General features: G+C 45.8%; 10 protein-coding genes across 10 annotated transcripts; 6 read left to right on the top strand and 4 right to left on the bottom strand.

Moving 5' to 3' along the window:
* Positions 1 to 475: 475 nt before the first annotated feature.
* On the top strand, positions 476 to 1,063 carry GGI43DRAFT_385410 (uncharacterized protein; the record flags this gene model as incomplete). The annotated part of the gene is made up of 2 exons (XM_083203651.1): positions 476 to 734; positions 813 to 1,063. The coding sequence occupies 2 exons, from the start codon at positions 476 to 478 to the stop codon at positions 1,061 to 1,063; spliced, it is 510 nt and encodes a 169-aa protein (XP_083058867.1).
* A 1,088-nt stretch (positions 1,064 to 2,151) lies between these two features.
* Positions 2,152 to 6,246, top strand: GGI43DRAFT_96644 (NAD(P) transhydrogenase beta subunit-domain-containing protein). The gene is made up of 8 exons (XM_083210591.1): positions 2,152 to 2,241; positions 2,306 to 2,465; positions 2,551 to 3,690; positions 3,748 to 4,350; positions 4,406 to 4,708; positions 4,768 to 5,838; positions 5,897 to 5,971; positions 6,039 to 6,246. The coding sequence occupies exons 2-8, from the start codon at positions 2,372 to 2,374 to the stop codon at positions 6,068 to 6,070; spliced, it is 3,318 nt and encodes a 1,105-aa protein (XP_083058866.1). The 5' UTR covers positions 2,152 to 2,241; positions 2,306 to 2,371; the 3' UTR covers positions 6,071 to 6,246.
* GGI43DRAFT_96715 (NADH ubiquinone oxidoreductase subunit NDUFA12-domain-containing protein) lies at positions 5,987 to 7,258 on the bottom strand. The gene is made up of 5 exons (XM_083210592.1): positions 7,032 to 7,258; positions 6,955 to 6,975; positions 6,860 to 6,889; positions 6,518 to 6,797; positions 5,987 to 6,419 (listed from the first exon to the last, which is right to left on the bottom strand). Exons 1-5 carry the CDS (start codon positions 7,159 to 7,161, stop codon positions 6,368 to 6,370), a joined length of 513 nt encoding a protein of 170 aa, XP_083058865.1. The 5' UTR covers positions 7,162 to 7,258; the 3' UTR covers positions 5,987 to 6,367.
* Positions 7,165 to 9,674, top strand: GGI43DRAFT_409362 (CDP-diacylglycerol--glycerol-3-phosphate 3-phosphatidyltransferase). The gene is made up of 3 exons (XM_083206493.1): positions 7,165 to 7,614; positions 7,684 to 8,036; positions 8,100 to 9,674. Exons 1-3 carry the CDS (start codon positions 7,357 to 7,359, stop codon positions 9,064 to 9,066), a joined length of 1,578 nt encoding a protein of 525 aa, XP_083058864.1. The 5' UTR covers positions 7,165 to 7,356; the 3' UTR covers positions 9,067 to 9,674.
* Positions 9,675 to 11,052, top strand: GGI43DRAFT_409361 (glutathione S-transferase family protein). The gene is made up of 2 exons (XM_083206492.1): positions 9,675 to 9,864; positions 9,919 to 11,052. Exons 1-2 carry the CDS (start codon positions 9,757 to 9,759, stop codon positions 10,822 to 10,824), a joined length of 1,014 nt encoding a protein of 337 aa, XP_083058863.1. The 5' UTR covers positions 9,675 to 9,756; the 3' UTR covers positions 10,825 to 11,052.
* A 652-nt stretch (positions 11,053 to 11,704) lies between these two features.
* Positions 11,705 to 12,490, top strand: GGI43DRAFT_96625 (uncharacterized protein). The gene is made up of 2 exons (XM_083210590.1): positions 11,705 to 12,263; positions 12,337 to 12,490. The coding sequence occupies exon 1, from the start codon at positions 11,866 to 11,868 to the stop codon at positions 12,217 to 12,219; it is 354 nt and encodes a 117-aa protein (XP_083058862.1). The 5' UTR covers positions 11,705 to 11,865; the 3' UTR covers positions 12,220 to 12,263; positions 12,337 to 12,490.
* Positions 12,454 to 14,794, bottom strand: GGI43DRAFT_96622 (uncharacterized protein). Its single transcript, XM_083210589.1, has 2 exons — positions 14,075 to 14,794; positions 12,454 to 14,007 (listed from the first exon to the last, which is right to left on the bottom strand). Exons 1-2 carry the CDS (start codon positions 14,456 to 14,458, stop codon positions 12,688 to 12,690), a joined length of 1,704 nt encoding a protein of 567 aa, XP_083058861.1. The 5' UTR covers positions 14,459 to 14,794; the 3' UTR covers positions 12,454 to 12,687.
* A 121-nt stretch (positions 14,795 to 14,915) lies between these two features.
* On the top strand, positions 14,916 to 21,352 carry GGI43DRAFT_96601 (uncharacterized protein). The gene is made up of 7 exons (XM_083210588.1): positions 14,916 to 15,361; positions 15,460 to 16,309; positions 16,392 to 16,896; positions 16,984 to 17,659; positions 17,741 to 20,957; positions 21,010 to 21,162; positions 21,256 to 21,352. Exons 1-6 carry the CDS (start codon positions 15,091 to 15,093, stop codon positions 21,089 to 21,091), a joined length of 5,601 nt encoding a protein of 1,866 aa, XP_083058860.1. The 5' UTR covers positions 14,916 to 15,090; the 3' UTR covers positions 21,092 to 21,162; positions 21,256 to 21,352.
* Positions 21,353 to 23,364, bottom strand: GGI43DRAFT_428684 (alpha-methylacyl-CoA racemase; the record flags this gene model as incomplete). Its single annotated transcript, XM_083209002.1, has 4 exons — positions 21,353 to 21,887; positions 21,956 to 22,097; positions 22,153 to 23,061; positions 23,128 to 23,364. 4 exons carry the CDS (start codon positions 23,362 to 23,364, stop codon positions 21,520 to 21,522), a joined length of 1,656 nt encoding a protein of 551 aa, XP_083058859.1. The 3' UTR covers positions 21,353 to 21,519.
* Positions 23,365 to 24,437: 1,073 nt separating this feature from the next.
* GGI43DRAFT_423932 (uncharacterized protein) lies at positions 24,438 to 25,817 on the bottom strand (the record flags this gene model as incomplete). Its single annotated transcript, XM_083208303.1, has 1 exon — positions 24,438 to 25,817. The coding sequence occupies one exon, from the start codon at positions 25,815 to 25,817 to the stop codon at positions 24,438 to 24,440; it is 1,380 nt and encodes a 459-aa protein (XP_083058858.1).
* Positions 25,818 to 26,568: the final 751 nt, after the last annotated feature.

The following is a 26,568-nucleotide window of genomic DNA, read 5'->3' as shown; positions in this document are numbered from 1 at the left end:
CTGTATGTAATTGGTTGATATAAATGTCAAGTTACAAGGTCGCATACTAATTTGGCTGTTTGTTTCTAATTCGTGTCAAAGTGAAGAGTCTATTATGTGATAGTTGGGTGATTGTGAGCTTGTAAAGGATAGATGGCGTGTTGTGACGAAATATGGAGATGCAAACAGAGAATCGAGCCGAACTGGAGACACAATCATATCTCCTTGTCAAGAGTTAAGACGGAAACTTAAAATTTGTGTCGATCTCCATGATTTGGTATCACCCAGTAAGATCGAGATGCTATTTATAACTGGATAGAATTATCAATGCTGAAGGGGCATGTCTATATAAATATGGGATGCTGAACGAATGTCTCATCTTCAGCCGCCTCACGTCTAATAACATCTCACATCCATCTCTATCTGATCTGATCTGATCTACAAATAATATCATACTAAACTAAATAATTGAGTTTAACAACCGTAATTACCCAAAATGAAGCTGGCCATCGTTTTGGTTGCCCTAATCGGACTGTCTGCCGCCAATCCCAGACCCCAGATTCCCACGCCCGACACGCCCCCTCCGCCACTCTCTTCTCAGCTTCCAGAACCAGTTCCCGAGTCTCCCACCACCACTAGCACTTCGACTTCCAAGGATGCGCCACCTCCTGCTGTGACCAGGGAGCCACCCGTGCCGGAGGGGCCCATCTGCGAATGCGGCTATACCTATTGCGCGTCCGTGCTAATGGGCATGAGTATGTTATGAGAGCCCGTTGATTACTTTTATATAACAAGTCATTGGTTGAATGAGGCTGATTCAAGACACTCTATAGAAAAGCCGTGGTCTCAGAAGCAGCTGGCTGAAGCATACTGCAAGACCCCCCACGCCTCTTGCAATAACAACGTCCCAGCTACAAATACCTCGTCTGCGCTCTATATCTGTCTTTGCGACGACATTGATCAAAAAGTCGGCACGCATCTGGATCTTGTTTGCGGATGTGACAAGTGCCTGAATATTGGACCCGACTTTCGAGGCCGTTGTGAGACTCCATGTCACGGGGGGAACTGCCAGATGGAGCTTTAATGGAGGGCACTGATTTGCTTTATTTGCATCATTTATAATGTTTTATTGTTTGTCTTAGAAGGGTGCTCATCAAATATCTTTCCGCGGACTAATACCACTACCACCACTACAGATTGATCACAACTTAGATGCGCGAGTTTGAGAACTACAAGCTGTTTTGAGAGTCGATGAACGGTTTAATACCAGGCACTGCATTACTCCCTTATACTAATAGCTACCACCAATAATATCTAATCCATATTTGTTTACCATGCTCTCTTCATGTTACATTATAAAACCTCTCGGCGAAATCCCACTTTAAATCTCCTGATCTTCCCATTTCCCCTCCCGCACATCCCGCGCATTCAGCATTCAGCTCATCTCTGCTCTGCACTGCATAGCACTGCATAGCACACACCTCATGGAATTAAGCTCGTATGTACGCTCGGCTGCGTCGGAGCCGCCTCGCCTCGCAACCACACAAAACGCGCGACTCCAACCTCCATCAGCGCAAATCATCCCAATACGGGCGCCTGCCGCTTGCGCGAACTCATGAGCTGCCCATGTCGCCCTTCCCCAGCTTTTAGCGCCGATAGTTCCCCCACTGCGGGGGATCTTTAGCGGCCGTGCCGCCTAAACTCCCCTCACGCCCCCTGTAGGCTCTTCTGATGCCCCTGTAATTGTCGGGTTAATTCTTGGAGAGACCCCCTGAGGACCCCGCACCTGATGGTGGTCTGTTAGTGGTAACGTCAGAAAAGAGAAGGTTGTCCGTGGACGGGAAGATCGAGGAGAGTACCTTGGTAGCCGGCGCACTTCTGCCTGCGAGCGTCGTATCTTTGGAGTACTGGACGTCGAGATGCCCCGAATATGTCACCACGCTTTGTTTTTTTTCTTATGTGATTTTTTTAACCGGCCGTGCAAAAACTTGGAGTCGGCAGAGCGGGGGTTTTAACCACCGAACTTACTCTGTAGAGGCCACCTTCTCCTCATGCGCACGCGTTGCGATCGAGTGATTTTCTTGCTCTTCTTCTCTTCTTCTTCTTCTGCTTCTTCTAAATCTAGCTTCTAGCTGTATCGCAATTTCTGTTGCTTTGGCAGAATCGGCAGATACGAAGCATTCTTAGCTCTGCTGCTGCTCGCCTGAGCTCTGCTGACGACTGTCGAGGCATCAGCCGATGTGAGCTCATATCGCTCATCTGGTATGTTTACTTGTTTGGAAAATAACCAAAAATTGCCTCTCTTCTAATTCTTTCACTCATACAGGTACATCTATAGCTAGAATACTTGTGTGCGTCGCTGTAAGTCGCCTCAGATGAGGGTCGATTCGTGATGGCGTCCTCTGTGCTTCGCCCACTGGCCACCGAGCTATACTTTTCGCCCTCTACTGCTTCTTCGTCGCGCTTTTTGCGCTCTCGAATCCAAAGTAAGAGACAACGGCCTTTCCATGCGCGAATTATGCCTCTTTGTGGGCAATAGCAGGTAACAGCTTCTGACTTCTTTGCTATTAGATGTTAAACCCTTGGTAAGCTGCCACCGTCAATGGCACGCCTCTTCCGGGGCGCAGCGGCAGACCGCAGTTGTCGCCGCGGCTGCAAAGTCATTGGCGCTGGTTCGCCGTGACTCTCCGGTTCCACGAGTTCCCGCTCTTTTCCCAAAGGCATACTCGACGGACGCGACCACTGTGGTGCCGCCTACGACCCCTTATAGTCAGCTCACGGTTGGTGTGCCGCGAGAGACCTTTCCCGGCGAGCGCCGAGTCGCATTGACTCCAGCCAATGTAGCTCTGCTCCTAAAGAAGGGATACTCCAAGGTTTTGGTCCAGCGCGGAGCTGGTGCTGCGGCTGAATTCTTGGATGAAGCCTATGAAAAAGCTGGTGCTACTCTTGTCGACGCTCCCAATGGTATCTGGTCTGCTGCCGATATAGTTCTCAAAGTTCGAGGACCTTCAAACGCAGAAGTCAATGCTATCAAGAAAGACCAGACAATCCTCTCTTTCCTCCAACCTGGCCAGAACAAAGACCTGGTTGACAAGATTGCTGCCAGAGGAGCGACTTACTTTGCAATGGAAATGGTTCCCCGTATCTCTCGAGCTCAAGTCTTTGATGCTCTTAGCAGCATGGCCAATATTGCTGGTTACAAGGCTGTCTTGGAGGCATCCAACGTTTTTGGTAGATTCTTGACTGGCCAAGTCACTGCTGCTGGCAAGATTCCGCCGTGCAAAGTTTTGGTCATTGGAGCCGGTGTAGCTGGTCTCAGCGCAATCGCAACCGCTCGTCGCATGGGTGCCATTGTTCGCGGATTTGATACTCGCCCTGCCGTTAGAGAGCAAATTGAATCTCTCGGCGCCGAATTCATCGAGGTCGACATGCAAGAAGATGGCTCTGGAGCTGGAGGCTACGCCAAGGAGATGAGCAAGGAGTTCATCGAAGCCGAAATGAGACTCTTCAAGGAACAAGCCAGAGAAGTGGATATTATCATCACTACAGCTCTGATTCCCGGAAGGCCCGCTCCCAAGCTCATCAAAATGGACATGCTTGATGTCATGAAACCCGGTAGTGTTATTGTTGATCTTGCTGCTGAGGCAGGTGGTAACTGTGAGGCTACCAAAGCAGGCGAAATGATAACTTACAACGATGTCAAGGTTATTGGTAAGATGCTAGTGGATCTCTGACAGCTAAAGTTATCATACTGATATAAAATTGCAGGATACACTGATCTCCCGTCTCGCTTGCCGACCCAATCGTCTACTCTTTACTCGAACAACATCACCAAACTCTTATTGTCAATGTCTCCTAAGGAAAAGGAATTTGGAATTGATCTGTCCGATGAGGTTGTCAGAGGCTCTATTGTCATGCAAAAGGGAGAAATCCTGCCACCCGCTCCTCGTCCTGCACCCCCTCCAGCACCCGCCAAGCCTGTAGCAGCCGTCGTAGTTGAAAAGGCAGAACTCACTCCTTGGCAGAAAAAGACTCGAGAGGTGGCTACTGTGACTGCTGGAATGACAAGCATGCTTGCTCTTGGAAAGTTCACCGGACCTCTGTTTATGTCTAATGCCTTCACCTTTGCACTGGCTAGTTTGATTGGTTATCGTGTCGTCTGGGGTGTGGCACCCGCGCTGCACTCTCCTTTGATGAGCGTAACAAATGCAATTTCTGGTATGGTTGGTATCGGCGGTCTATTCGTCCTAGGCGGAGGCTACTTACCCGAGACCATTCCTCAAACCTTTGGAGCTCTTAGTGTGTTGCTGGCTTTTGTGAATGTTGGCGGTGGCTTTGTCATCACCAAACGAATGCTCGACATGTTCAAACGTAAGTTTTTCTTTCAACGAATTGTTTGGTAAGAGCGCAACTAACAAACGCCCAGGACCTACTGATCCCCCCGAGTACCCCTGGCTTTATGCTATCCCGGCTGCTCTCTTCGGCGGCGGCTTCATCGCTGCTGCGTCGACTGGAGCTGGTGGTCTGGTACAGGCAGGTTATCTCATCAGTTCTGTTCTTTGCATTGGATCTCTATCTGGTTTGGCCTCTCAAGCGACTGCTCGCATGGGTAATATGCTCGGTATTCTCGGTGTCGGCACTGGCGTCTTGGCTAGTTTGGCTGCTGTGGGCTTCTCTCCTGAAGTCTTGACGCAATTCACCGGACTCGCTGCCATCGGAGCCATTGCGGGTAAGTTGATTTCGATTCATACAGTTTGATAATCTTGAAAGTTACTGACAGTATCTTAGGAATGTTGATTGGAAAGAGAATTACTCCTACTGATTTGCCTCAAACTGTCGCTGCTCTGCACTCCGTTGTTGGCCTTGCGGCCGTGTTAACCAGCATTGGCAGTGTAATGGGCGACATTTCTCATCTAACAACTCTGCACATGGTAACTGCATACCTTGGTGTACTCATCGGTGGTGTAACCTTTACCGGATCTATTGTTGCGTTCCTTAAGCTGGCAGGCCGCATGTCTTCTCGCCCCAAGCTCCTCCCGGGCCGACATGTTATCAACAGTGGATTGCTGGCAACCAATGCTGCTACTTTTGGCGCTTTCCTCACCATGGCTCCTGGTGCTCCAATGATTGCTGCTGGAGCATTGGCAGCTAACACGGCTCTGAGTTTCATCAAGGGATATACGACAACCTCTGCAATTGGAGGTGCTGATATGCCTGTCGTCATTACTGTGTTGAATGCCTACAGTGGTTTCGCTCTGGTGGCCGAAGGATTCATGCTGGATAATCCTCTTTTGACGTCTGTGGGAGCCCTGATAGGCGTATCTGGTTCTATTCTATCATATATCATGTGTGTCGCTATGAATCGATCCCTAACCAATGTCCTGTTCGGAGGCTTAGGAACTCCGACACAAGCCTTGGAATACAAGCCAGAGGGTCAGGCCACTGAAACATCTGTGGAAGATGTTGCAGACCAGCTGGTAAACGCCGAGTCCGTCATCATAGTTGTCGGATATGGAATGGCTGTCGCAAAGGCACAGTATGCACTCTCGAGCATTGTCCAATCGCTGCGATCAAAGGGAATTACTGTTCGCTTTGCTATTCACCCGGTTGCCGGTCGCATGCCTGGACAATGCAATGTGTTGTTGGCGGAAGCAAGCGTCCCCTATGATATCGTCCTGGAAATGGATGAGATTAACGATGACTTTCCCGAGACTGATTTGGTCTTGGTCATTGGTGCCAACGATACCGTTAACCCGATTGCTATGGAGAAGGGCAGTTCCATTGAAGGCATGCCAGTTTTGCATGCTTGGAAGGCCAAGCAGGTTATTGTGATGAAGCGAACTTTGGCTAGTGGTTATGGTGAGTTATCGATCTTTTATGTGTATTATGGGAATTGAAACTAACATGCGATCAACAGCTGATGTGCCGAACCCGATGTTCTATATGCCAAATACCAAGATGTTGTTTGGCGATGCCAAGGTTTCTTGTGATGGTAAGTGTCAATTTTCACAACATTTTCATTCTTTTCAAGATTTATCATTTGCTAACAATCCTTACAGCCATTAAATCAGCTGTAGAGGGAAAACTGTAAAGTTGGATAGATGTAGACGCTGTGGCAAGGCGTAGGGATCCGGGCTTGATTTGATCATTTGTTGCGTCGCAATAGATGGGATTAGATAGTACTGAGTCTTTTTGTTGATATTTCTAGCCTGACTTAAAAACAAGTAAAATGTTTGTTTAAATTCACCGTTCAAGTCCTTATGTTGTATCTTCTGATAATGTCACTGTATAATGCACATGTCTGTTTGTCTGTCTATTGTTTGATTTGTTTGTTTGCTGTTGTGCGATTTTAAAATATGTACACCATCTTTTACCCCGAAAAAACCACTCATACCCGGTCCTTGACAACTGGCTCCCAAGCGTTAAGCTTCGGCTTCGTTCTGTACCCCTCAAACGTTAGCTCAGATACATCTCTGGATATACAATCCACCATCTCCGTAGAGAAACTCCTGCTTCGTGCTGCCAGAATCCAACTCACGTGTTGTAGGTCTTGAAAGCGCCCCGTGTCATGGTATAGTTGGGCTTGGGCAGGGCAGGCTCAAAGTGTCTGGTGCCCGTCAAAATCAGGGGGTCCTCGGTCGGGGGCTTGTCGACGGCGTAGCTGATCCAGGCGTGCCAGCCGGGCTCGATCTGGCCGGCGTCGTAGTCGTGCTTGGCGAAGTCGACCCAGCGGGTTCGGAGGGGCAGTTCCTCGAGGTTCTCGTAGAATTTGTTGCCGGCGCGATCGGTGCCGATGAGGGTACCGGCCTTGGTGTCACCTGTTTGCTGGGAGTTAGAGGTTGCGCTGCTGAGGGATTGAGAGAGACAGCGATGGGCATACCGATATACTGTTCGAGGAGAAGTGCGAGAGCTATGCGTTAGCCATGTGTCGTCGTTCGTCGGAAGGGCTAGAGGTTAGAATATCTGGAGACGTACCAGCATCTGGCGGAAGTAATCCTGCGCGGGAAATGTTAGCAGCTGGTGGCAATTGAAGAGAGAGGCGAGACACATACCTTGATGCCAACCTTGCGCAGGTTGCCCAGAGTCCTTGTGATGGTCGACATTGTGGCGGTAGCGGGCAATTCCTACCAGTGATTGGTTGTATTCGCTGGAATCTTCGCCTCGGGTGGGAGAAGAGGTCATTGAAGCTTGGGTTGAAGATTCCCGCGAGCGCGGCAAAAGCTCGGCTGAATTGATTTGCTCTCAAGCTCTAGATAGATAGCCGCATACCGACGGAATTTTTTTGCATGTACTTGGATAATGGGCTCTTATTTTTCTTTTCTTTTTCTTTAATTTTGTATTTTTATTTGTAAATTTTTAGAATTGGACGCATAGAGCATGATTGTGCGCAGCTGCGCTCGTTGCGCCTCGAGAGCGCGAGTTCTTCGATCGAAACCGAGCATTTCACCACCTCGATACCAGTTCAGAAGCTATGCGACGCCTCATGGAGCTCCTGGAGCGCCAGTTCACAGCGGAAGCGCAGGGTTGCTGGCGCCGTTTGTGAGTGAATTGGATCGCATGGCACCGAGTTTCGACATTCGGGGAGACCAGATTCGGATATTGAAGACGCCGACGGAATTCTACGAGACTCTTAAGGTACGAAGCTACGATGCGCACTATATGGAGGGGAAACGAATTGGGAGGCTGATGGGCTTTAATACGTAGGATCGGATACGAAATGCGAAAAAGAGGATATTCCTGTCGACGCTATACATTGGAAAGTCAGAAAAGGAGCTCATCGAGACGCTGCGAGAGGCGCTGAGGCAGAACCCTGAACTGAAGCTCAGCATCTTGACGGATGCGCTGCGTGGCACTCGCGAGGCGCCGAACCCTTCATGCGCTTCGCTGCTTGCGCCGCTGGTGGAGGAGTTTGGTGCTGACCGGGTGGAGATACGGATGTATCATACGCCGAATCTGACGGGGCTGAAGAAACAGTATGTACCGAAGAGGATCAACGAAGGATGGGGGCTGCAGCATATGAAGCTCTACGGTGTGGATGACGAGATTATCATGTCTGGGTATGTTGGTGTTGCTGAAAATATGATGACGGGCTTTGAGTTGACATGATATTTTGTTCAAAGGGCGAATTTATCGATGGACTATTTTACGAATCGACAGGATCGATATCACCTCTTTTCATCCAAGGAGGTGACGGACTACTTTTGGAAGCTATATAACGGAGTAACCTCGTTTAGTTTCCTTGTTGAGCCGTCAAAGGAAGATGCAGCTGGATTCACTCTTACCTGGCCAGCAAAGAACTCTGCTCCATCACCTCTGGAGAAGCCGCAGTCTTTTGTCAAGAGCACTACATCTACGTTGCAGGCATTGATATCTGCGCCTGAAAAAGTACCGGATAATGAATTCAAGGATACCAGAGTCTATATGCTTGGACAGATGTCTCAAGTTATGCGACCGGATACATCAACTGAGCTTCCTATGCTGACACGAATTCTCGAAAGATTGTCTCAGCCGGCATATGCGGGATCGTCGTGGACGTTTACTGCAGGATACTTTAACCCTGCTCCGTCATTAACAAAGTTGCTCCTCAACACCGCTTCGAACAACAATATTGTCATTACAGCGGCACCTGAGGCCAACGGCTTTTACAAGTCAAAGGGAGTTTCTGGATTATTACCGGATGCGTATGTGCTACTAGCACGCCGCTTCCTTTATGCCGTTCAGCAGCGTGGTCGTGAAGGAGATATTACGCTAAAAGAGTGGCGCTTCGGTACAACTGGTCAGCCTGGTGGGTGGACATACCATGCAAAGGGCCTATGGATCACAATGCCTGGCGATGCCAACCCGAGTATGAGCATTGTTGGAAGCTCCAACTATACGAAACGAAGCTATTCGCTCGATCTAGAGGCCGGAACGTTAATTGTGACCCGGAATGACGCTTTGAAAGCGCGGCTGGGAGAAGAACAAAAGTGGCTACAGGATCATGCGGCTGGAGTTACGATGGAAGATTTTACGAGAAATGAGCGGAGAGTCAGTCTGAAGGTGCGGATTGCTATGTGGATTGTCAAGGTTGTGGGAGGCGCTTTATGATTGGGATGGGAAAAACTCGGCGTGATTGTACGGGATTGGCATGGGTCGGTTCAATTAGAGTGGGAGGCATTACAAACATGAGATACCCGAACAGGATGAATAGATCTGGGGGCGATTTTATGGGACTGGAAGGATTGGTGATTTATACTGTATTCCTTCGAGTTATTGGACTGCAGATTTTAATGAATATCCTCCACTATTTACTACAATCAGTCAATAGATTGCCAGGATAGCTAGTCAACTACTCTATGAAGAAAGACCCACAGTCCAATAATTCGAGGGAATACAGTATACGCGTGAGGCAGTGAAGCGGCTATGAAACCAATCATGAAGCATTCAAGATGTTGTGCTCATAATGCTGGCGGTTTCCATCTTCGGATACCACTCAATTGTCATGATACAACGTATATACGTGTATTTTAATTCTCCAGTTACAGGGATCAGCTGTCAAGGGGCAACTTAAAATAGCCGGTCGTTATACACATTAGGCATATTTCGAGTGAGCCTCTAGCGACAAGGGTCAAATGTCCAGTGGCGGCCTAAGGTTCCAATAAACAACTCGAATCCTTCGACCGTGGATATAAAAGGATATAAAAATGTAAACTCCATGACGCTGTTTAGACTAGAATTGCCCCGCACTACACTCATCTTTGCTTTTACAACTTCAATCTGAGCATCGCAACGTTCAATATGGGTTCAACGGAGAAGCCTATTGTTTTCTACTATTATGAAACTTCTCCTTACTCAAAGCAAGTGCTCTGGTATCTTGCTCTGAAAGGAATCAAGTTTCAACAATGCGTACGAAAAGACCTTGCCTCACAAGAGAGAAAAATATCTGACAACTAAGCGTAGTTACAACCACGAGTAATGCCCCGGCCAGATCTTAGCCGTCTGGGCGTCAAGTATAGACGAATTCCTGTTCTTACTATAGGCAGAGACGTGTATCTAGATGCGCGACATATCCTCACAAAGCTCAACGAATTGGAGCCAGGAAAAAACGCTCGTCTCTCTGTTGCCACAACTCCTGAGCAAAAGGCACTTCAACGTCTTTTCCAAGCATTCATGATAGATTCTGGCTTTTCTAGATGTTTCGTACAATTCATTCTTTATAAAACTAGAGGGATGATGGATCCGGAGTTTATTAAAGATCGCACTGAATTTATGAGTGGTGCGTCGTTTTTCCCGCAGGAAGTCTTGGAAGAGATGAGGACGGATACGATACGAAGAGTAAGGGATGGGTTTGAGTTTTTGGAACAAACACTGCTATCTGATGGGAGGGAGTGGCTTCTTGGGACATCAGGACCGACTGTTGGTGATATTGAGATGGTTTGGCCGCTGCTGTGGATGGAGCGAGTGCCTGGAGCGAGACCTGAGGAGTGGATTTCGGAGGCAAAATTTCCAAAGGTATTTGCTTGGATGGAGAGATTTAAGAGCACTGCAGAGAAGAGTGTCGAGGAATTGGGAGAACTGACGACATTGACTGGAGAAGAAGCCGCAAAGTTGATACTAAGCTCGGACTATCATGAAGCAGCTGGACATATTGACGAAACAGATGTGCTGGTTCAACACCAGAAACTGAAGAAAGGGCAGCTTGTAAGGATGTGGCCGACAGATACTGGATCAAACCATAAAGACTTGGGAGAGCTGGTGAGTGTTACCGATAAGGAGGTGGTCATTGAGGCAAAGGCAGAGGACGGAGGATTGGTGAGGATCCATGCTCAGAGACATGGATTTGCTGTGGCACCTTACGAAGGGTAATTCCGGAGCTACTGTTCTGGCATTATGAATCAAGTATATGAATATCGCTGCTCAATCTAAGATGATAGATGATAGTTACTATTAAGTACATTAGTAGATTCTCCTCAGCTTATTCCTGTCGGCGGCCCCCGATCTCCGGATATGTATTGTAGTATGCATGCTCGCCACTTTGCTTATCTTAAATTCTAATTTAAACTACTATTTATCAGTCGTGAATATCTCACATTATATTTATAGTGTGTGTTGACTTGAGATTCAGTCTATTCCTTATTGCTCCACGAGCTCCGATGGTCTGCATTCGTTTGAGACAACAAGCAACCACCACGTTTTCGAGCCGTTCTAGACTCTCCCACTATACAGTTAAAGTTTAAAATACTGTCTCATTTTTATATATTTATAATAGTCATACTGATATGTATTACACACCATTCTGCTATTCAGCTCAGCCAAGAGGGCCGCTTTGACCACATTCTCACCATTTGTTTCAAAGTTTCAAACAAAATTGTCTTGTATAACGTCAAAGTATCCAAAATAACTAGACCACCGCATTCCCGCCCCCCTAATCCTACTACTCTATAGTATAGTAGTGTGGCTAGTGAAATATGTACTTCGGGTAACGAGAAGTGCGAGAGTCACATCTCGTAGCCGAAAGATATACTCGCACAACAGGAATTAGCTACTACCATTGGAATAGAATATTTTTAGACATCTAAATTACGAGAAAATAATAATAGCCGAGTAAGTGTCTTGAGCTATAAATCTTCTTGATCATCATTCCAGTTCGGTGGAATGGTCAAGTGACGAAGGCAATATGTACACGGCGTACTATCAAAAAGGACGGTGAATTATTATCTATCTATTTTAATGCCTAACACTCTTGTGTAAAGTATATTGGCTGTTTATTATAAATATGTATAAATAGGCCCTCTTTTTCCGAGATACGGACAGAAGTTTAGATACACACAACACTACTATTTCCTCACTTATCTTTTGCCAGTTCTACTAAGCAATCACTGAATCCAGCTGTATTGAGACATCAATATGCACTTCTCTCAATTTACAACCTTCACTATGTTTGCCATCTCTGCCCTGGCCAACTTTGTTGAACCTAGAGCCGCCGACGTCCAATGCTTTCAGAATCTAGATACTGCCTGGTGGAAGCCCCCAGGTTCGCTGCAAACGCCGCCTACAGTGACGATTCAGGACATTTGTAATGCAGGTGGAGTTGGCGGATGCGTATCAGGTTATGGACGCCTATGTGTTTTTGGTGATCGTAATGATTGTCCGAGTCTCATTGCGACTGTGAATTATCTACAGAAATTTAAAGGCAGCCGCTGGGAGTTTCCCTCGGTTGTTCAGTGTGGTAACATTGCGCTTAGCGTTGCCAGTAACTGAATCACTGGCTTTTTTTTTTTTTTTTTTTTTTTTTTGGATACTAGGTATGAAAAGATGAATTTTACACATTTGGTTCCATTATATTTTGTTTGATTGGATTGCTGATATCCTTGGTAGGGACAGTCGAATGAGGGAACAAAAAGATGTCCTTCGATTGGTCGCTGAAATAATACCAATCTTTGTTCAACCAGCTATTGGTACATTTGGTCCGTTCAGAGAATTTTTAAATAAGCACCTATGTTTGCTTGGAATGAGCAGAGGTTCAAGGAAATGGCAATTCAACGTCTGATCAGAGGAACATTGGTGCCGAAGCGTCATTCTCATGTGATCATTCCGTTTTAGGGACCTGGATGGCAGAGGCCATCGAGTTTAAGGATCGTTAAAGTCTCCAAAACGTGTAAATCAATAGACTTTGACTCCGTATGACTGATTGTGAAGACCCCGAGTACGAATACTGAAATGTGGTCTTTATTTCCATTGTTTACAATTTTCTGATAAAGGCTTGATGACTTCTTTACATATCTCTCCCCAGAATTCATTGGTATTCCAATCAGCTCCCTTCTTAGTCGAAACTCCATAGACACAATAGCGTATAGCATCCTCGTATAATAGTGGAGGGGTGTTATAATCATCGTCCAACCACTGAGCAGCGAGGGATAGACGAGAGAAATACCCCCCAGATATATTAGCAGCTTTATCAGGGAACTGGTCTTCTAATGAGGTTTGGTGCCATATTTCTAGTAGCAAGATCCCAAGTTCTAGGAGAATAGACCTAGGCTCAGCATTATTTACTCCATCGGCTTCGCTATTCTCAATTTTTGCGTATACAAAGGCTCGGCTGAAATCAACACGAGGAGCTTTTCCCTCGGGCGCCGGCTGTAGTATGAAGTATATCGAATCTTTGGACCATGTTTGGCCAGACCACCGTGTTTGTGAGAATTGAAGCAAGCTCGAAGCAATTTTCGACGCGAGGAGCATGCTTGGGCGCAGAGGCAGCTTCATTCCCCGTGAATTATGTGATTCCGAAAGTACATTTTTCAGTGTAATCTTTTGGCAGTTATTCTTTTCCATAATGGTCCTTTCTTTCGCTGCCACAGTACTCATTCGGCTGCTTTCGTGCAAAACAAAGGCCACATGCTGTGCTTTATCGTAAGCTGTTACGATAGCAGTACAAAAGTTGTTTACCGGAGCATATTTCGCGAGACAGCTTGATTCCGCAGATTCCTTAGGATTGTGTCCGATGATCTGCACTCGACTTGGTTTCGGCGTCAGAGTGTTATCATAGTCGTCGTCTTGTATACATTTGACTGATAGCTCATGCCACCTCGCTTGAATTGGCACAAGGAGTCTCGCAGCGAAAATAAGTTGGAAAGCTAGAAATGCTTCGTTTTCTTTGTCCCACTGCTGCTTAGAATGTAACAATTTAGCGGCCGCATCGACGCGATCTTCAAGGAGGACGTGCGCGTCGTGTTCATGTTCGCTGTGGCATGTTTGAGTGCAGCAAGAAAGGGCAGTATATAAGCTTTTTGAGTATTTATGAATTCGGCGAAAAGCTTTGGCAAGCTTGACATGATTAGATGATGGATGCGAGCTGACTGCTTCATGTCGATTCATCAATATTGTCTGTGAAAATGTGTGAAGAGTGCTGGTGGCTGTATCAAGTTCACCGATGCTCTGTTTTATCTCGCTGCTTTTGAGAGCAACTTTGAGACGGGGAAGGAAATCTGGCCTGTATTTCTTTGCTGCGAGATTTGCTTCTATAATTCCGGTAAGATCGTGTGGATTATCCTGCAAGAAATGGCAAAGTTGTTTAGCAGATGTCTTCAAGGGCGCGTTAACTAAGAATTTTACAAACCTTGTGAGTTGGAATGATGCCATCTAAATGCCTAGCTACTTCTTCCAAAGTAGTTTGCATGTCTTGTAATCTTCCAATCAAAGCTTTATAGTTCTCGTCGCCCAAGAAATCCAGCACCTGGGCTTGGATGCTCTTGTTTTGAAAATATGTAAGAGGGTCCTCGTTCAGCAGCGACTCATCATGATTACAGCCGCTTCGCGTAATGATAAGCCGGACAGTCTCCCGGACTGTTTGCTGCTGGAGTAGTAGAGCGTTTGCAAGCTTGTGGACATACTGCCGCTTGCGAAACGCTACTAGGCTTTTGTCGCTCGCGAGAAAGCCGGTACCAGAAATGAGGATGGGTATTGTCCGAAGAACAATCCCGAATACTTCAAACGTCGACATGTATTAACTTTTTGAGCGCTTGCAAACATCTCACCATCTCTTCGTCAAGAACGTTGACACTCCCGAATGCATCAGCTGTTTGGTCGATGAGGTCTTTGTGCGGGGATCTCAGCAATGGGATACAGGTTTGACAGGGCTGTACAGATTCGCCCCTCCAAGCTTTTAGGGAAGATACAATACGTGAGGCTCCAAAATTGGAAACGAAGAAGAGAGAAAACTTCGAAAGAGTCAATAAATTTTTAGTCTACCGCACACGATTTAGTTTATAAGATCAAATGACACTACTCTGAGATGTAGCGCCGTATTCGATTATCTCTCTGTGTGCTTGCTTGCAACTCTGCTCACAAAAGTATCCAAGTATCAGGCTAATATTCGGCTTCTTGCAGGATGCATATGTATCAGCTTGATCAATTTTCCAATTGGTTTACTCTCCCCGCTTTCAGCTGCCATATAGATATGGCGCTGTTCCAAGTTGGCATACGAGCCTAGTATTGCCCACATTGTTACTCTTCGAGGCGTTTGCTGCAGAAATTAGGAAAAGATTACTGCATCTTTTAGAGTTGCTATCTACAGAAGTATTTCGTCTATTGCCGGCCCTATTCAAAGGCTGCCATGCCGAAGACTCATTTCTCATGGAGTCACTCGCCGACGTTGGTCTCTCAACCGTGAAGCGGTTTAAGCTTCTTGAAGAAGTAAAGCAGCTGGAACCAGCAACAAATCAGTTACAAGAATGGCCAGCAAATCTATTTATTGCCCAATTTGACCGGTTTGAGCTTTGGGCGGTAAACCTTGGCCTTTTCGTTATGGGACATGGATCGCTAGACTATAGAATTCGCGATTCAGAAAGTATGAGAGAGAGCATATATATGATGATACAAAATCTAAACAGATCTCTCGATGAAGGTAAGTATTTGTGTACAAAATGCTTTCGCCGAGGAAATGAGTTCATATTCCGTATGGACACGCTCTTTATTGGATGTGATTTAACATTTATATCGTAGTTCTAGATTATGTCAATGGAAATACCGGCCAGGAAGATGAAGACTCTGATACAGACTCTGAGCCTGAATCGGATATGGACCTGCTTCTTGGAAGTGTTAGAGATCCGATTGATCGCTTGTACAAGCTGGCCGTTTGGATTCGCAACCCTGCGACGAGGCTCACATCGTCTAAAGCCCGAAATTTCAAGCAGATCGATCCAGAAACGAACATAGACTTATTCGAGTCGTATGAGAATTATGACTACAGTTATGTCAGTTCTCTCTTTTTAGAATATGAAAAGCATAAAGCTCTGCAAGAAAATACGGCAGTCGAATGTAAAAATAAAGATCCAGTCAGTGGCGATGGAGAAGCCGACAACAATGACGATGTCTGGGAGCCTATCCGAAGAGTGTTGGAACTGAATAAAGAAAAAATGTCAAACGGCACCGAATCTTATCTGGTCCGCCGCATAGCACGAGCCAACGGACGCAGGCGGCAGCAGTTTGCTTATTGGAAAAGACATAAAGACAAGCTTCGCCAACATGCGTCGACTGTCGTAGAAGCTCCGGAGCGCCAACTCTTGAATACTGGGCATGTTATCAGCGGCCATATCGAAGAGGCAAAGACACCTCTATCAGTCACCACAGCTACCCAACTGCGGCTTGCACAGGCAGCTGGAAAAGAACTTCTCGAAAAAGAGGGCGTGCTTAAGCTTGACGTTTCTGAGTATGCTCCATCCGCGTGGAATCCCAGCAAAGATACTGTCAGCTTTCCTCCGCCGCCCAAAATAACTACGTCTGACAACTTTTTCGAATGTCCATATTGCTTTACCATTTGCCCCATTTCTCTTCTATCAGAAAAGGCGTGGAGGTAAGATTCTTTACTAATTATTACGAATGCTGCTTTCTACCCTCCCAGCGATTAATTTGTGCTAATTTATGAACACAACCAGGGCTCACATAATACGTGATTTACGGCCATATGTCTGCACTTATGAGCAATGTTTAAACTCCGAACAGCTGTATGATACTCGTGATGACTGGATCCAGCACGAGATCTCTACTCACCAAAGGATATTTCGCTGTTTCGACCATGAGGAAGAAGTATTCGCCACTTTGGAAGCATATGAAGAGCATGTTGAGGATCATCACAAAGACGAAGCAGCATCTTCAAAGATGGCAATATCAGCTATAAAGAATTTCAATCGCAGCTGTCCTGTCTGTTCAATAGTACTGGGGTCCGTACAAAAGCTACAAAGCCATATCGCCCTTCACCTGGAGCGATTTGCCATGTTCTCGTTACCGCGACACGCAGATAATAACGAGCAAAGCGAGACCGAAAGTCAGTCCAATAACGCTCGCTTAGACTCTCATTCTTTCAGTACATCTCCTTCAGTCCTGGAGTCGTATATCATTAAAAATCTTAATGCTAAACAACAGGCTGAAGAGGGTTTTAAGGTGAGAAGCCTTGCGCGTGGGACATTCTTATCTCGCGTTGCTTGTATTCTATCCGAGGTATATAGCTGACGGTATAACTTTGCACAGAAACTCAAACAATTGGAAGAACAGGGCGCCTTGTCAGACGATCCCGAGTTTATCAAGGCATCGCAACTTTTTGAAAAAATCCAAGAACGAGACTACACGCAACACACTCCAGAGCAGTTCGTCCAAGATCAGCAGGAGTACATTCAGGCTACCAAGTGGATCAAGGTGTCGCAACTTTTTTACAAATCCCTGGGACAAGAAAATACTCAGTTAACTCCGGAGCAGTTCATTCGAGAGCAGCAAGAGTACACCCAGGCTGTGCTGGAAATGCAGCAGACCGCATCCCAGGCCGTTACTTCTGAAAATTTGGAACAGATTGAAGTTCCACTCGTCTCCGCCGAGGATAACGGCAGCGATGAGGATGAGGAGGCGCAGCAATGTGCAGTCCGCGGGTGCGGCAAGACCTTCGCGTCTTCTAAGTATCTTAGCCTCCACCAGTTCGCGTATCACCCTGGGCTCTATAAGGGTAAATGGATCTGTGGCCTCTGTCATAGATCTGACTCTTTGGCTGAGAAGTCTTTTACCCATGCTGATGACTTTCAAAGGCATCTGAGAACGGCTCATGCCTTTTATGATGACTTGGAAGATTGCAGCGAGATCCAGCAAGAAGACTCAGCTGAGTCATCCAGTTGGATTTCAAGTAACGATGCACTTGAACAATGGCTCGATAATAAAGGTGAGAAGCTTTGGAATAAAGGGGAGCTGGGGGAGAGCAAAACCATGCTTTTTAACGACCTAGCTAATACAATGCGCACAGCCGAGGTTACCCACAATGCAGAATTTACATATAATAGAAGACTTCAGCATGAGAAAACCAACGCAAGAAAAACACTATCACGCATACTACAGCTTATTAGGCGAGAAAGTTACCTCCCAAATCAAGATGAAAGAGAGGAAATAAAATCGCAACTGAAGGCCAGTGTAAGAGAAGTGGAATCTTGGGCCACATCTGAAAACGCAAACGAGCTACTTCTTATACTTTTTAAGTTCGGAGAAGCATGCAACGATGTGGGATTGATAACAGAAGCCATTGAGATGCTCGAGCTCTTAAAATCTCTCCAAAGCAATCTGCTAGGTGATGACCCAGTGCTGCTGGAAACAGAAAAGCAGCTATCCCTAGCTTACCAGAGAAGAGCAATGTTACTTTCTCAGACAAGAGTAACGGTACAAGACCAGCAAAAAGAAGCACCGCAAGATGGAAATACACACTTTGATTCTGGTATCAAATTTGATAGCGAGCTTGAGCATGACATCAAGCCCGATGCCAAATCTAGCACTTCTGCACACCTTCAAGACCCTGATCAGAGCTTGGAAAGACAACCTCAGATTATTGTTTCGCAACCAGGACCAAGCATCGCCCTCCAGAGCGCTTCTCGCGAAGTATTACCTTTTTATCGTCGCCAGAACCCCGATTTTAGCCTACCAGACCCTTTCACGCCCGCCACGCTAGGATCCGTTGCCTCTGAGAGCAATTCTCTTCAGCTGCCAAGAGAGGAGTCCGTAGTCCTTCCAGAGCGATTCGAGGATGAGTCTCCTGCCAAGTATATTGCTCGTATAGAAGGCATGATTGGTCGAGGCGGCGTGGCTGCCGAGCTGTCAAAGGGAACAGACCCCTTCTCTACCGCTGCTCTGAGAAGCTTCATGAAAACTTTTAGCTTTTTCGGAGACTACCTGAACATGGCTATTCGCAAGCTCTTGACGGAAGTTGAGCTCCCCAAAGAGACGCAGCAAATTGACCGATTTCTGCAAGCGTTTGCGAATCGCTATCATGAATGCAACCCTCACATGTTCTCGACTCCAGATGAGGCATACTTCACCGCATCCGCTCTACTCATTCTCCACGCCGATGTACCAAATGATGGTATAAAGGATGAAGGCCTTCCTACAAGTCCGTTTGAACGACTGGATGAAGAAGTTGTAACGGAGGCGATAGTAAAAGGAAAAGAGCGGCAAATATTTAAGCAGCGGCAGCCGGAAGCAACCGTACTGAAAGAAGAAGATTATCATAATGACCAGGAAAATGCAGAAGCGCAAGAAGAGAGAGAGCAAATAGAAGCAGAAATGCAAATATTTTTGCACGCATTCAGGTTATTGTGGGAAGATGTCAACAAAGAAGTTGTTTTAGAAAATGAAGAGGCGCAGGGTGGATCAGAAGCACGAGATTTGGCACGGCTAATGGAAATCCTGAGATTGGAATTCGAAGCGCTGAAGGATCAATATGCAAAGGAGGCTCCAAGAGCACAGAAAGCTCAAAAAGCACAGGAACTGACATATAAAATGAGATCATTCGATCTGATATACGTGCAGGAGACCATAGAAGAAATACAAACGAATCGAAAAAAGCGACAAGCGTTAATAGTCGACGGGAAAGAAGCTGACCCAGCAGAGGCCAAGGAAGTATCAGCAAAGAGGGAGACTGGGAAGCTTCTTGAGCTCAGGAAAGCCTCACCAGAGTCTATAATGGCCACTGAAACACAATATGGAGAACACAAAGCTATATTAGAAGAACTAACGACAAGTAAAAACAAGCTGGAGGCGTTGAAAGTTGAAGAAACAGAAACTGGGGAGCTCGATGAGCCGGCCGAGAAAGCTTTGGAGAATATTAAAGTGGCCGTTGAAGCAGCTGGTAGGAAAGCAAAAGAGGCAGAGAAAAACCTAAAAACAGCACAGAAGTCGTTAATAGGAGGCAAATCTCCCCCAGAGGCCTTAGAACACTTCCCTGAGGAATTTGATGGTTATGTCGAAGAGCCGCAAGAACATTTACGAGAACAAGCACGGGAGCATATCCATGACCAGGTAAATGAGCGCTCAAAGTCACTATCGGCTCGGCAGCGACCGCCACACAACCGCCGGATGGCCATTGGCTTTGTAGACACGCATTGGTTTGATGATGAAGAGTATCTGGGCGGCGAGGTAAACTTCGTAAACCTCCCGCGCCGAACTGCCCCTACTCGACTTCGGCACAGCCACCACGTCACCTATAATCAAAACGGCTCTGATATTATTCCCGCTGGCAATCGGGGCCGTCACGCGTCCATGTACAGACCTGGCCCTCATGATTCTTTTGGTGGCATTAGCATTGAGGAAGATAATAGGTACTTTGATGCTCTGCGATACCAGGAGGATACCAGGGGAGGCACACCAATACCCTTGACTGCCGAGTCGCTACGCAAGGCATCTAAGCGTGGAGAGTTGGTTAGCAGCCAATCCACTAGGAGTAGCGGAAGCCACGACGAGAGCGACTACAGGCGAAGCCGTACTACTGGGCACACCACTCAATCTTCCGCAGCCCACGATAACATCACCATCAAGGTTTCTGGGCAAGCAGTCGTCAAGGTGTCCGGTGCTCAGATTGAGTGCGATGGAGGCGAAATCACCTTCAGCAGCAACAGAGGCGGAGCCCCTGGTTCGGGACCCCCGTACGAGCATGATTCAGCAGAGGCCAAGACTGCTGCAGCGAAGACTGAGGAAGTCGACGAGCCGAACGTGAAAACCTTGGCAGAGACTGCAGCGACTATCGAATCAGCTGACGGAAAAGAAAAGGAGAAAGCTGCTGAAAAGAGGGCTGCCCATCTCTTGCAGGGATGCTGTTTGGAAGCGGAAAGATCAGACCGTATCTGGCCGCAGCTCGAAGGCCTCTTTAATGCCCTGCCAGAGGCGAATCGGCAGCAGCTGCGGCCTCTTATCGACGAGATCAGGTCCACTGGCTTGCTTTTGCGAGAGGTGGCTGATTTATCCCAAGTTCACCAAGACCGCGTGCCACTGGTGCTAGATCCTCTCAATACCGTCTTGCCGTGCCTGTCACGATCTTTAAGGGATGTTGTAACACATTATGAGAATCGAAAATTGACTAAAGAAAACCGCTGGCGGACAATGTTTCATGAAATGACTAATGAAGCCGGCGGTATACAGCTCCCTCAACAATTCCTCGTGTATAATTATTATTTAACGACTATCCGGAACTTATTATCCAGGTAATAGCTATTTCCAATTGTCTCTTTGAAATATGCTAATTTATATATCAAGATCGTCTAATTTTGATCCCGATATGATGGAAGCTTTGCGTCTGCGCATAATGAATTTGCGTGAGGCAAGAGGAATACACTAGCTCCTATTAAGTTTAAAGTTGCTGTTGGGCGAACGTTTACTTTCCCTTTTCATGCGAGTAACAGTTGACAGGTAGGTTCCCAGACACGGCTCAGATATCTTTGTGTTATTTCCCTGAACATTTCTCGAGTATGATAAATAAGATAAACTAACACCCATAACTAGGCAATATAAGATTACTCAAAGAGGCGTTTATACGGATTGATTTCCTGAGATCGCAAGTCCAAAAAGGTCAATAAACATCTAAGGGGGCCAAAGTCAGATGCATAAGAAAAAAGTGGAGGAAGCAGCTGAAAGCGAGAGTACGGCTCATATACAACTGGAGGCATCTGTATAAGCTCTTACTAAATTTTAACCTAATGGAGAAAGTATTGAGCCCCATCTGCTACTCAAATAAACTTTGGTAACCACGCTGTAAGCTTGAACACGCTATACAACAACTTCCATCATTAAATCATCCGGCCACTTTGGTGCATCAACTCCATTTGTCCGGCAAGGTACATTATAACCCAGTTTTATAGTATTCTTCTTGCCTTGATATTGAGCAATTGGCTTCACAGTCCTAATGGGCTTTCCATAGCCGTAAGCATATCTATCTTCGAAGAAGTCCGGATTCCACAAATTCGGTGACGATTTTTGCAGAGTGCTCCGATACTTTTCAAGTGTATAAAATTGGTCGTGGTAATGTCGGAAGACTTGCTTGCCATTTCGCGTCCAGACCTCATCCCAGACTTCGGGGCTATATGTACCCACTGAGTTAACAAGCCAAGCCATTGTGAATAGTAGTTGAGAGCAATCTGAATCCATTAGCTGTTGCAATCTAGCACTCAAGAATAGGAACCTACATCAACTTTATATGACCCACCGCTCTCTCCACGCTTAAGGAGAGCCACAAGAATACCAATAGTGCCTGACACACCCGCACCAATATCGCTGTTTGGGAAGAATGGGGAGACTGGCTCATCATTGCCCATTGCACGGCCAAACTGCAAACTGACGCCAGTACTCTGCCTGCTTTTAGTGGACCGTTGGACAAAACGATGAATCTCATGGGCTACTTACCGCATCGCTGATTTGCTGCCACCCAGTCCGATGGCTCCATGGCCCGTACCACCCATAACAATTCTCTCTCACGACGATCAGACCCCTTTCTCTTCCTTTACAAATATCCAAGAGACCTTTAGGAGAAAATCCGTATTTGTCCAGTACACCAGGTCGATAGCCTTGTACCACGACGTCGGCTTCCAACACAAGCTCACGTATTCTTTGGCGGTCTTCCTCTTTGCGGAAATCGAGATGAGAATTCCATTTTCCCCATGCGAATTCCGATAGACTAACAACCATATCTGTGATATGTGGTGCGGTTATTCGCAAGACTGACGCGCCTAGTTCAGCAAGACCTCTCGTTGCTGTAGGTACAGCGATAGCTCGGCCGAGATCCAACACTTTTAACCCAGCAAGGGGCCGTTGGGGACTTGTCTGTGGAGCGTCCGGCCACCAACATGGTGGCTGAGTTTCTATGAAAACTTTATCGATTTCGAAAAGTGCGACATGTGCGTTTGCCTTTCCCTGCTCAGAATTTCTGTATTCGTCTATAGATAGACACACTGTGCCTGATTGTTTGTATTCTTCGTTTGCCAAATGGTCTATAGCTGCGCTATCAATGACGCTAATCTTGTTTATAAAAGGTTTTAACGCTTCATCATAGTCCTCCACCTCACGATCGTGTGGAAGGCCCAGGCTATCGAGTGAAAGATCTGGATTGATGCCTCCATGGGTGTGATAATAACGACCATTTTTCGTCTCATAGATGTTTGTTATCAGCCGACGATGGAGTCCGACATTAAAACGATGCAAATCCCACTTGTTAGGAAACGCCTTGAGATACTCTGGGTCGGATGCTGCAGTGAATGGGGTAAGGTCAGCACCATTGTAGTTGATGGTCCAGATGAAGGCACTCATGAAAAAGAGCTGCGCATGGTCAGTGTTGATAGTGACCTTTTATGGAGAAACATTGTATTTGCGCTTTAAAAGAACGTTAACCGCAGTTGCTTCTAGTGCTTTGAGAGACGCAATAGATTCTGCGAGCCTCCAGTTTATTGGAATGCTAGGGTTCTCAGAGCCCTCGAATTTTACAAACTGCGCATAGTCTGCAAATTCTGGCGATAAATATTTGGAAATGAGAGGGTTTTGGAGAATTCCTTTGCAAAAAACATTCTTGGCCTCTAAAGGGATAGAATAATTCTCAGCATGGTTATCTTTGGCTTCGGACATATTGATAGTGTATAAGTAGAACGATAAGAGAGTAGTTGATCTGTTAGTTTATTCACGGTTACAAGGCTCTAAATATGTTCCGAGAGTAAGATACTGCCTGATTTCTATAAACAAAATGAGGTTCAAGTTTATTAATCTTCTTTCCATCGACTCCGAGGTTAAAGCTGGCCCCCACTAACTGCGTAATAGTCATGAGTTGCTATGAGATGGCGTGCCTCGGCGACTGTCTGGCATAAACGAATCCTCACTTGCTTCAACCATGTCATTACGTACAATTTATTCAAATAATAAAGGTCATGGCACCAAGCAAATGAAACGAGGTATATAGATTACTCTCAATTTATAATAGGTACGAGTAGATTCTAAGAATCATTACAGGCAAGATCGTTAACATTATTGAATCATTACAGGCAAGATTGTTAACATTATTCTTCATTGGCTTGGTAGTTTATAATTCTTTATAGGCTATCTTTATACAAGAACAAAACCCAGCAAAGACTAAAGATGTTACGTGATTTCGAGACTTGCGTGTTCATAACAATTTCTAAAAAATATTATATTAGAATCTCATCACTTACGATACTTTTGGGCGTTACCTCGGCAAATAACAATCGAGGCGTAGTGCAGCGAGCAGATATGCCAGCTTTCACAATAATATCTCTTTTTCTCGGCTACACGCTTCTCAGGCACTTGAATATTTGTAAGAGATGGATTGTGATCCTAATAGTATCATAATATAAACGCCTAGTTACTATAACTTTTGGTATATGATGTTGCTTTTTCTGGCAGTTCGTGGATCCAGTCGCATCAAAGTTAGTACGCTTTATGCAATCTTTTGAATTAGCGTCGGTATATCCACCATTTGCCTAATTAGTTACCAAGGCTATGTATCAGGACTTTGCATTATTTGTATATTGGGTATTTATTATAACATCTAATAAATGTAAAAAGAAGAGGAGTTAACTGCAATAGAGATGAGAGGGAGAGACTGGGTTATATAAGCCTGTTTTCTCCGTTAGCTCCCAAATGTATTATAGCCTTTAAACCGTGAGAGCTATGTGAGGCGAGTTTATTTAACATGTATCATCGGGTATAGCTTTTGGGGTACCCGAGAGAGCCAGAATTCTAGTCATCAACTTCTCTAGCTTTTCGGTATCCGCTTCTCCTATTGTAATACCACCATGACTTAGTCCAATGTTCTCCTCGCGCACCCAGCTGCAGATAATAATCGCCCCTTCTGCGATTTCGGCTTTAAATACTCTTTCAAAGTCAGACCTTGGACAAGTGAAAAACTCAGTTATGATCATGGCATTGGTTAAGCCGCGCTGTGTAAAGTGCCCAGCGAGTGGACCTAGGGGATGCGTCCCTGTAACACGAACGTTCAGGTCAATGGCATAATGTTTTCCATCGTCGCCCGTCACAATATCTGCGCCTGCTGGTCCATAGTAACCACGTTGGTGCAAAAATCCAGCGATTTGGTTCATAATTCCGGTATATTTCTGCTTCAATGCCTCTTGATCAGGATAGGAAATCTGTCCTCCATTCCAGTAACCGTGGCTATCAAAATGTTGTTGGCAGCAAGCGTTAAAAATGGCACGACCTTTTTGAGTGACAAACATAGATAGGGCCACCACTTTGCCAGGGACATAGTCTTGTAAGATCAAAGAGCTGGAATTTAGGTGGCTGTTCACCTCATTGATCTGTCCAAGCATGCTTTGAAGCTGCTCACTGAGAATATCCTTAATCTGTGTCCGACGAGCCTCTGATGACACAGCAAAGACACCCTTTCCTGAAATTGACTGATTAAGCTTGACAAAGAAGGGGATTTGGTAAGTATCGAGAGGTTCTAGCATCCGATGTATCGCTTGCTGAAGTTGTTGGGGATCTTGGATATCATCTGGAGCAATTTCTGCGTCAATGACAACTGTGGGTGGCGTTGGGATCCCGGAAAGAGCCAGTCCTCGTTTTGACAAGAGCTCATAATGAGTATCGGGATCAACAGCGTGCGGAATGTGTAATATGCCATCCATCGGTACCACTACCGCGATTCCAGGTTCACGGCTCAAGATGATGTCTTCAGGGCTAGTAACGAAGCTCAAGTCTGGCACCTGGCCCTGTTGTAGTTGTGCAAAAGTGCTCCCGAGTTCCACCCGATTCAGGCTCTCTTTATCTCCAAAAACTGAAGTAGGTAAAACCAGGTGAAGCTTGCCAGCACAGAAGGCATATCGCTGAGTTACGCCCCTTACCACCATTCCCATCAGAACAGTAGGATGAGCTGTCGACTTCATCTCCGTCTCTATTCCCATGTTATAGACAAATTTGGTTGGTAACTCTTCGTCAACTTTGAATCCAAATGGATAATAGAATAAATCCGGAAGAGCGCTTCCATCATTGTCGATAGTATATAGATCACACAGAGTGTAATCGAACGAAACTGGGGCCTTGACCAGCATCTTTTGGAACCAAATGTGCGTTGAAACAGTGTGAAGAGAGATGCCTGCGACAATCAAGTTGAAGTTTATTCCCCCTCTTTTGCTTCGATATTTTCTTTATAGGTACCTATATATATATATATACTTACTTCTCCTCTCCTTAGGGCTTATCTAGCTTACCGCTCCATTTGTTAAGACTGAGCGATTGTGGCGACTAATTAAAGTTGGATTACAAAAACACCGCCTTTTGCAAATAAAATTCAAGGCTCATTTAAGCCCGTATTATTATCGGCCGCCACTTTAAATTTTTATCTATTTAATATGGAAACATAAAAGAAAATATAATATCGCTTTGATCATGTTTTATCAACCATACCTCTACTGTTAATAATCGTCGTACTATTATTGATAGTATTCCTGCATTGCCTGCTTAAACATTAATAGCGAGATTCAGTTTAGGAAAAATTGCTTCACAACTGAAATGCTTTGTTTGTCGAGCTTCATACAACCAAAGTCTGACTTGTAAGCACTACGCCTACCACCAAACAAAAGACTGGGGCCGGAGTACTCAGCAGCATTACATTAGCTTTCTCCGAGATAGAGGCCTAGCGTATTGACTAGACAGTGCGTATCGGACTAGCTCTGCTATGCAGAAACGTCTCAGTTTTAATCGCAGAATGGCTGGATCTGTGCCCCGTTAGTATCTTACAAACTGTCGGAATGCTGAAGCTGAGATATATTCCCTAAACGTACGAATCATGACGGTATACTT

The sequence above is a fragment of the Trichoderma evansii genome, assembly GCF_050947405.1.
Source record: "Trichoderma evansii strain SZMC 28006 chromosome Unknown GGI43scaffold_15, whole genome shotgun sequence".
NCBI lineage: Eukaryota > Fungi > Ascomycota > Sordariomycetes > Hypocreales > Hypocreaceae > Trichoderma > Trichoderma evansii.
The sequence above is the reverse complement of the archived record's forward strand: the minus strand, read 5'-3'. Positions and strand labels throughout refer to the sequence as shown.

Excerpts from the sequence above, each read along its gene's own strand:
- GGI43DRAFT_96625 (XM_083210590.1), top strand. The coding sequence starts at position 11,866 with ATGCACTTCTCTCAATTTACAACCTTCACTATGTTTGCCATCTCTGCC.
- GGI43DRAFT_409361 (XM_083206492.1), top strand. The coding sequence starts at position 9,757 with ATGGGTTCAACGGAGAAGCCTATTGTTTTCTACTATTATGAAACTTCT. Across the intron at positions 9,865-9,918 it reads GAATCAAGTTTCAACAATGC|TTACAACCACGAGTAATGCC; the intron begins GTACGAAAAGAC and ends AACTAAGCGTAG.
- GGI43DRAFT_96715 (XM_083210592.1), bottom strand. The coding sequence starts at position 7,161 with ATGACCTCTTCTCCCACCCGAGGCGAAGATTCCAGCGAATACAACCAA. Across the intron at positions 6,890-6,954 it reads ATTACTTCCGCCAGATGCTG|CTCTCGCACTTCTCCTCGAA; the intron begins GTACGTCTCCAG and ends GCTAACGCATAG. Across the intron at positions 6,420-6,517 it reads GCTTTCAAGACCTACAACAC|AACGAAGCCGAAGCTTAACG; the intron begins GTGAGTTGGATT and ends TGAGGGGTACAG.
- GGI43DRAFT_96622 (XM_083210589.1), bottom strand. The coding sequence starts at position 14,458 with ATGTCGACGTTTGAAGTATTCGGGATTGTTCTTCGGACAATACCCATC. Across the intron at positions 14,008-14,074 it reads GCATCATTCCAACTCACAAG|GATAATCCACACGATCTTAC; the intron begins GTTTGTAAAATT and ends CATTTCTTGCAG.
- GGI43DRAFT_96644 (XM_083210591.1), top strand. The coding sequence starts at position 2,372 with ATGGCGTCCTCTGTGCTTCGCCCACTGGCCACCGAGCTATACTTTTCG. Across the intron at positions 2,466-2,550 it reads TTTGCGCTCTCGAATCCAAA|ATGTTAAACCCTTGGTAAGC; the intron begins GTAAGAGACAAC and ends CTTTGCTATTAG. Across the intron at positions 5,972-6,038 it reads TGCCAAGGTTTCTTGTGATG|CCATTAAATCAGCTGTAGAG; the intron begins GTAAGTGTCAAT and ends CAATCCTTACAG.
- GGI43DRAFT_96601 (XM_083210588.1), top strand. The coding sequence starts at position 15,091 with ATGGAGTCACTCGCCGACGTTGGTCTCTCAACCGTGAAGCGGTTTAAG. Across the intron at positions 15,362-15,459 it reads AAACAGATCTCTCGATGAAG|TTCTAGATTATGTCAATGGA; the intron begins GTAAGTATTTGT and ends TTTATATCGTAG. Across the intron at positions 16,310-16,391 it reads CTATCAGAAAAGGCGTGGAG|GGCTCACATAATACGTGATT; the intron begins GTAAGATTCTTT and ends GAACACAACCAG.
- GGI43DRAFT_409362 (XM_083206493.1), top strand. The coding sequence starts at position 7,357 with ATGATTGTGCGCAGCTGCGCTCGTTGCGCCTCGAGAGCGCGAGTTCTT. Across the intron at positions 7,615-7,683 it reads AATTCTACGAGACTCTTAAG|GATCGGATACGAAATGCGAA; the intron begins GTACGAAGCTAC and ends TTTAATACGTAG. Across the intron at positions 8,037-8,099 it reads GACGAGATTATCATGTCTGG|GGCGAATTTATCGATGGACT; the intron begins GTATGTTGGTGT and ends TTTTGTTCAAAG.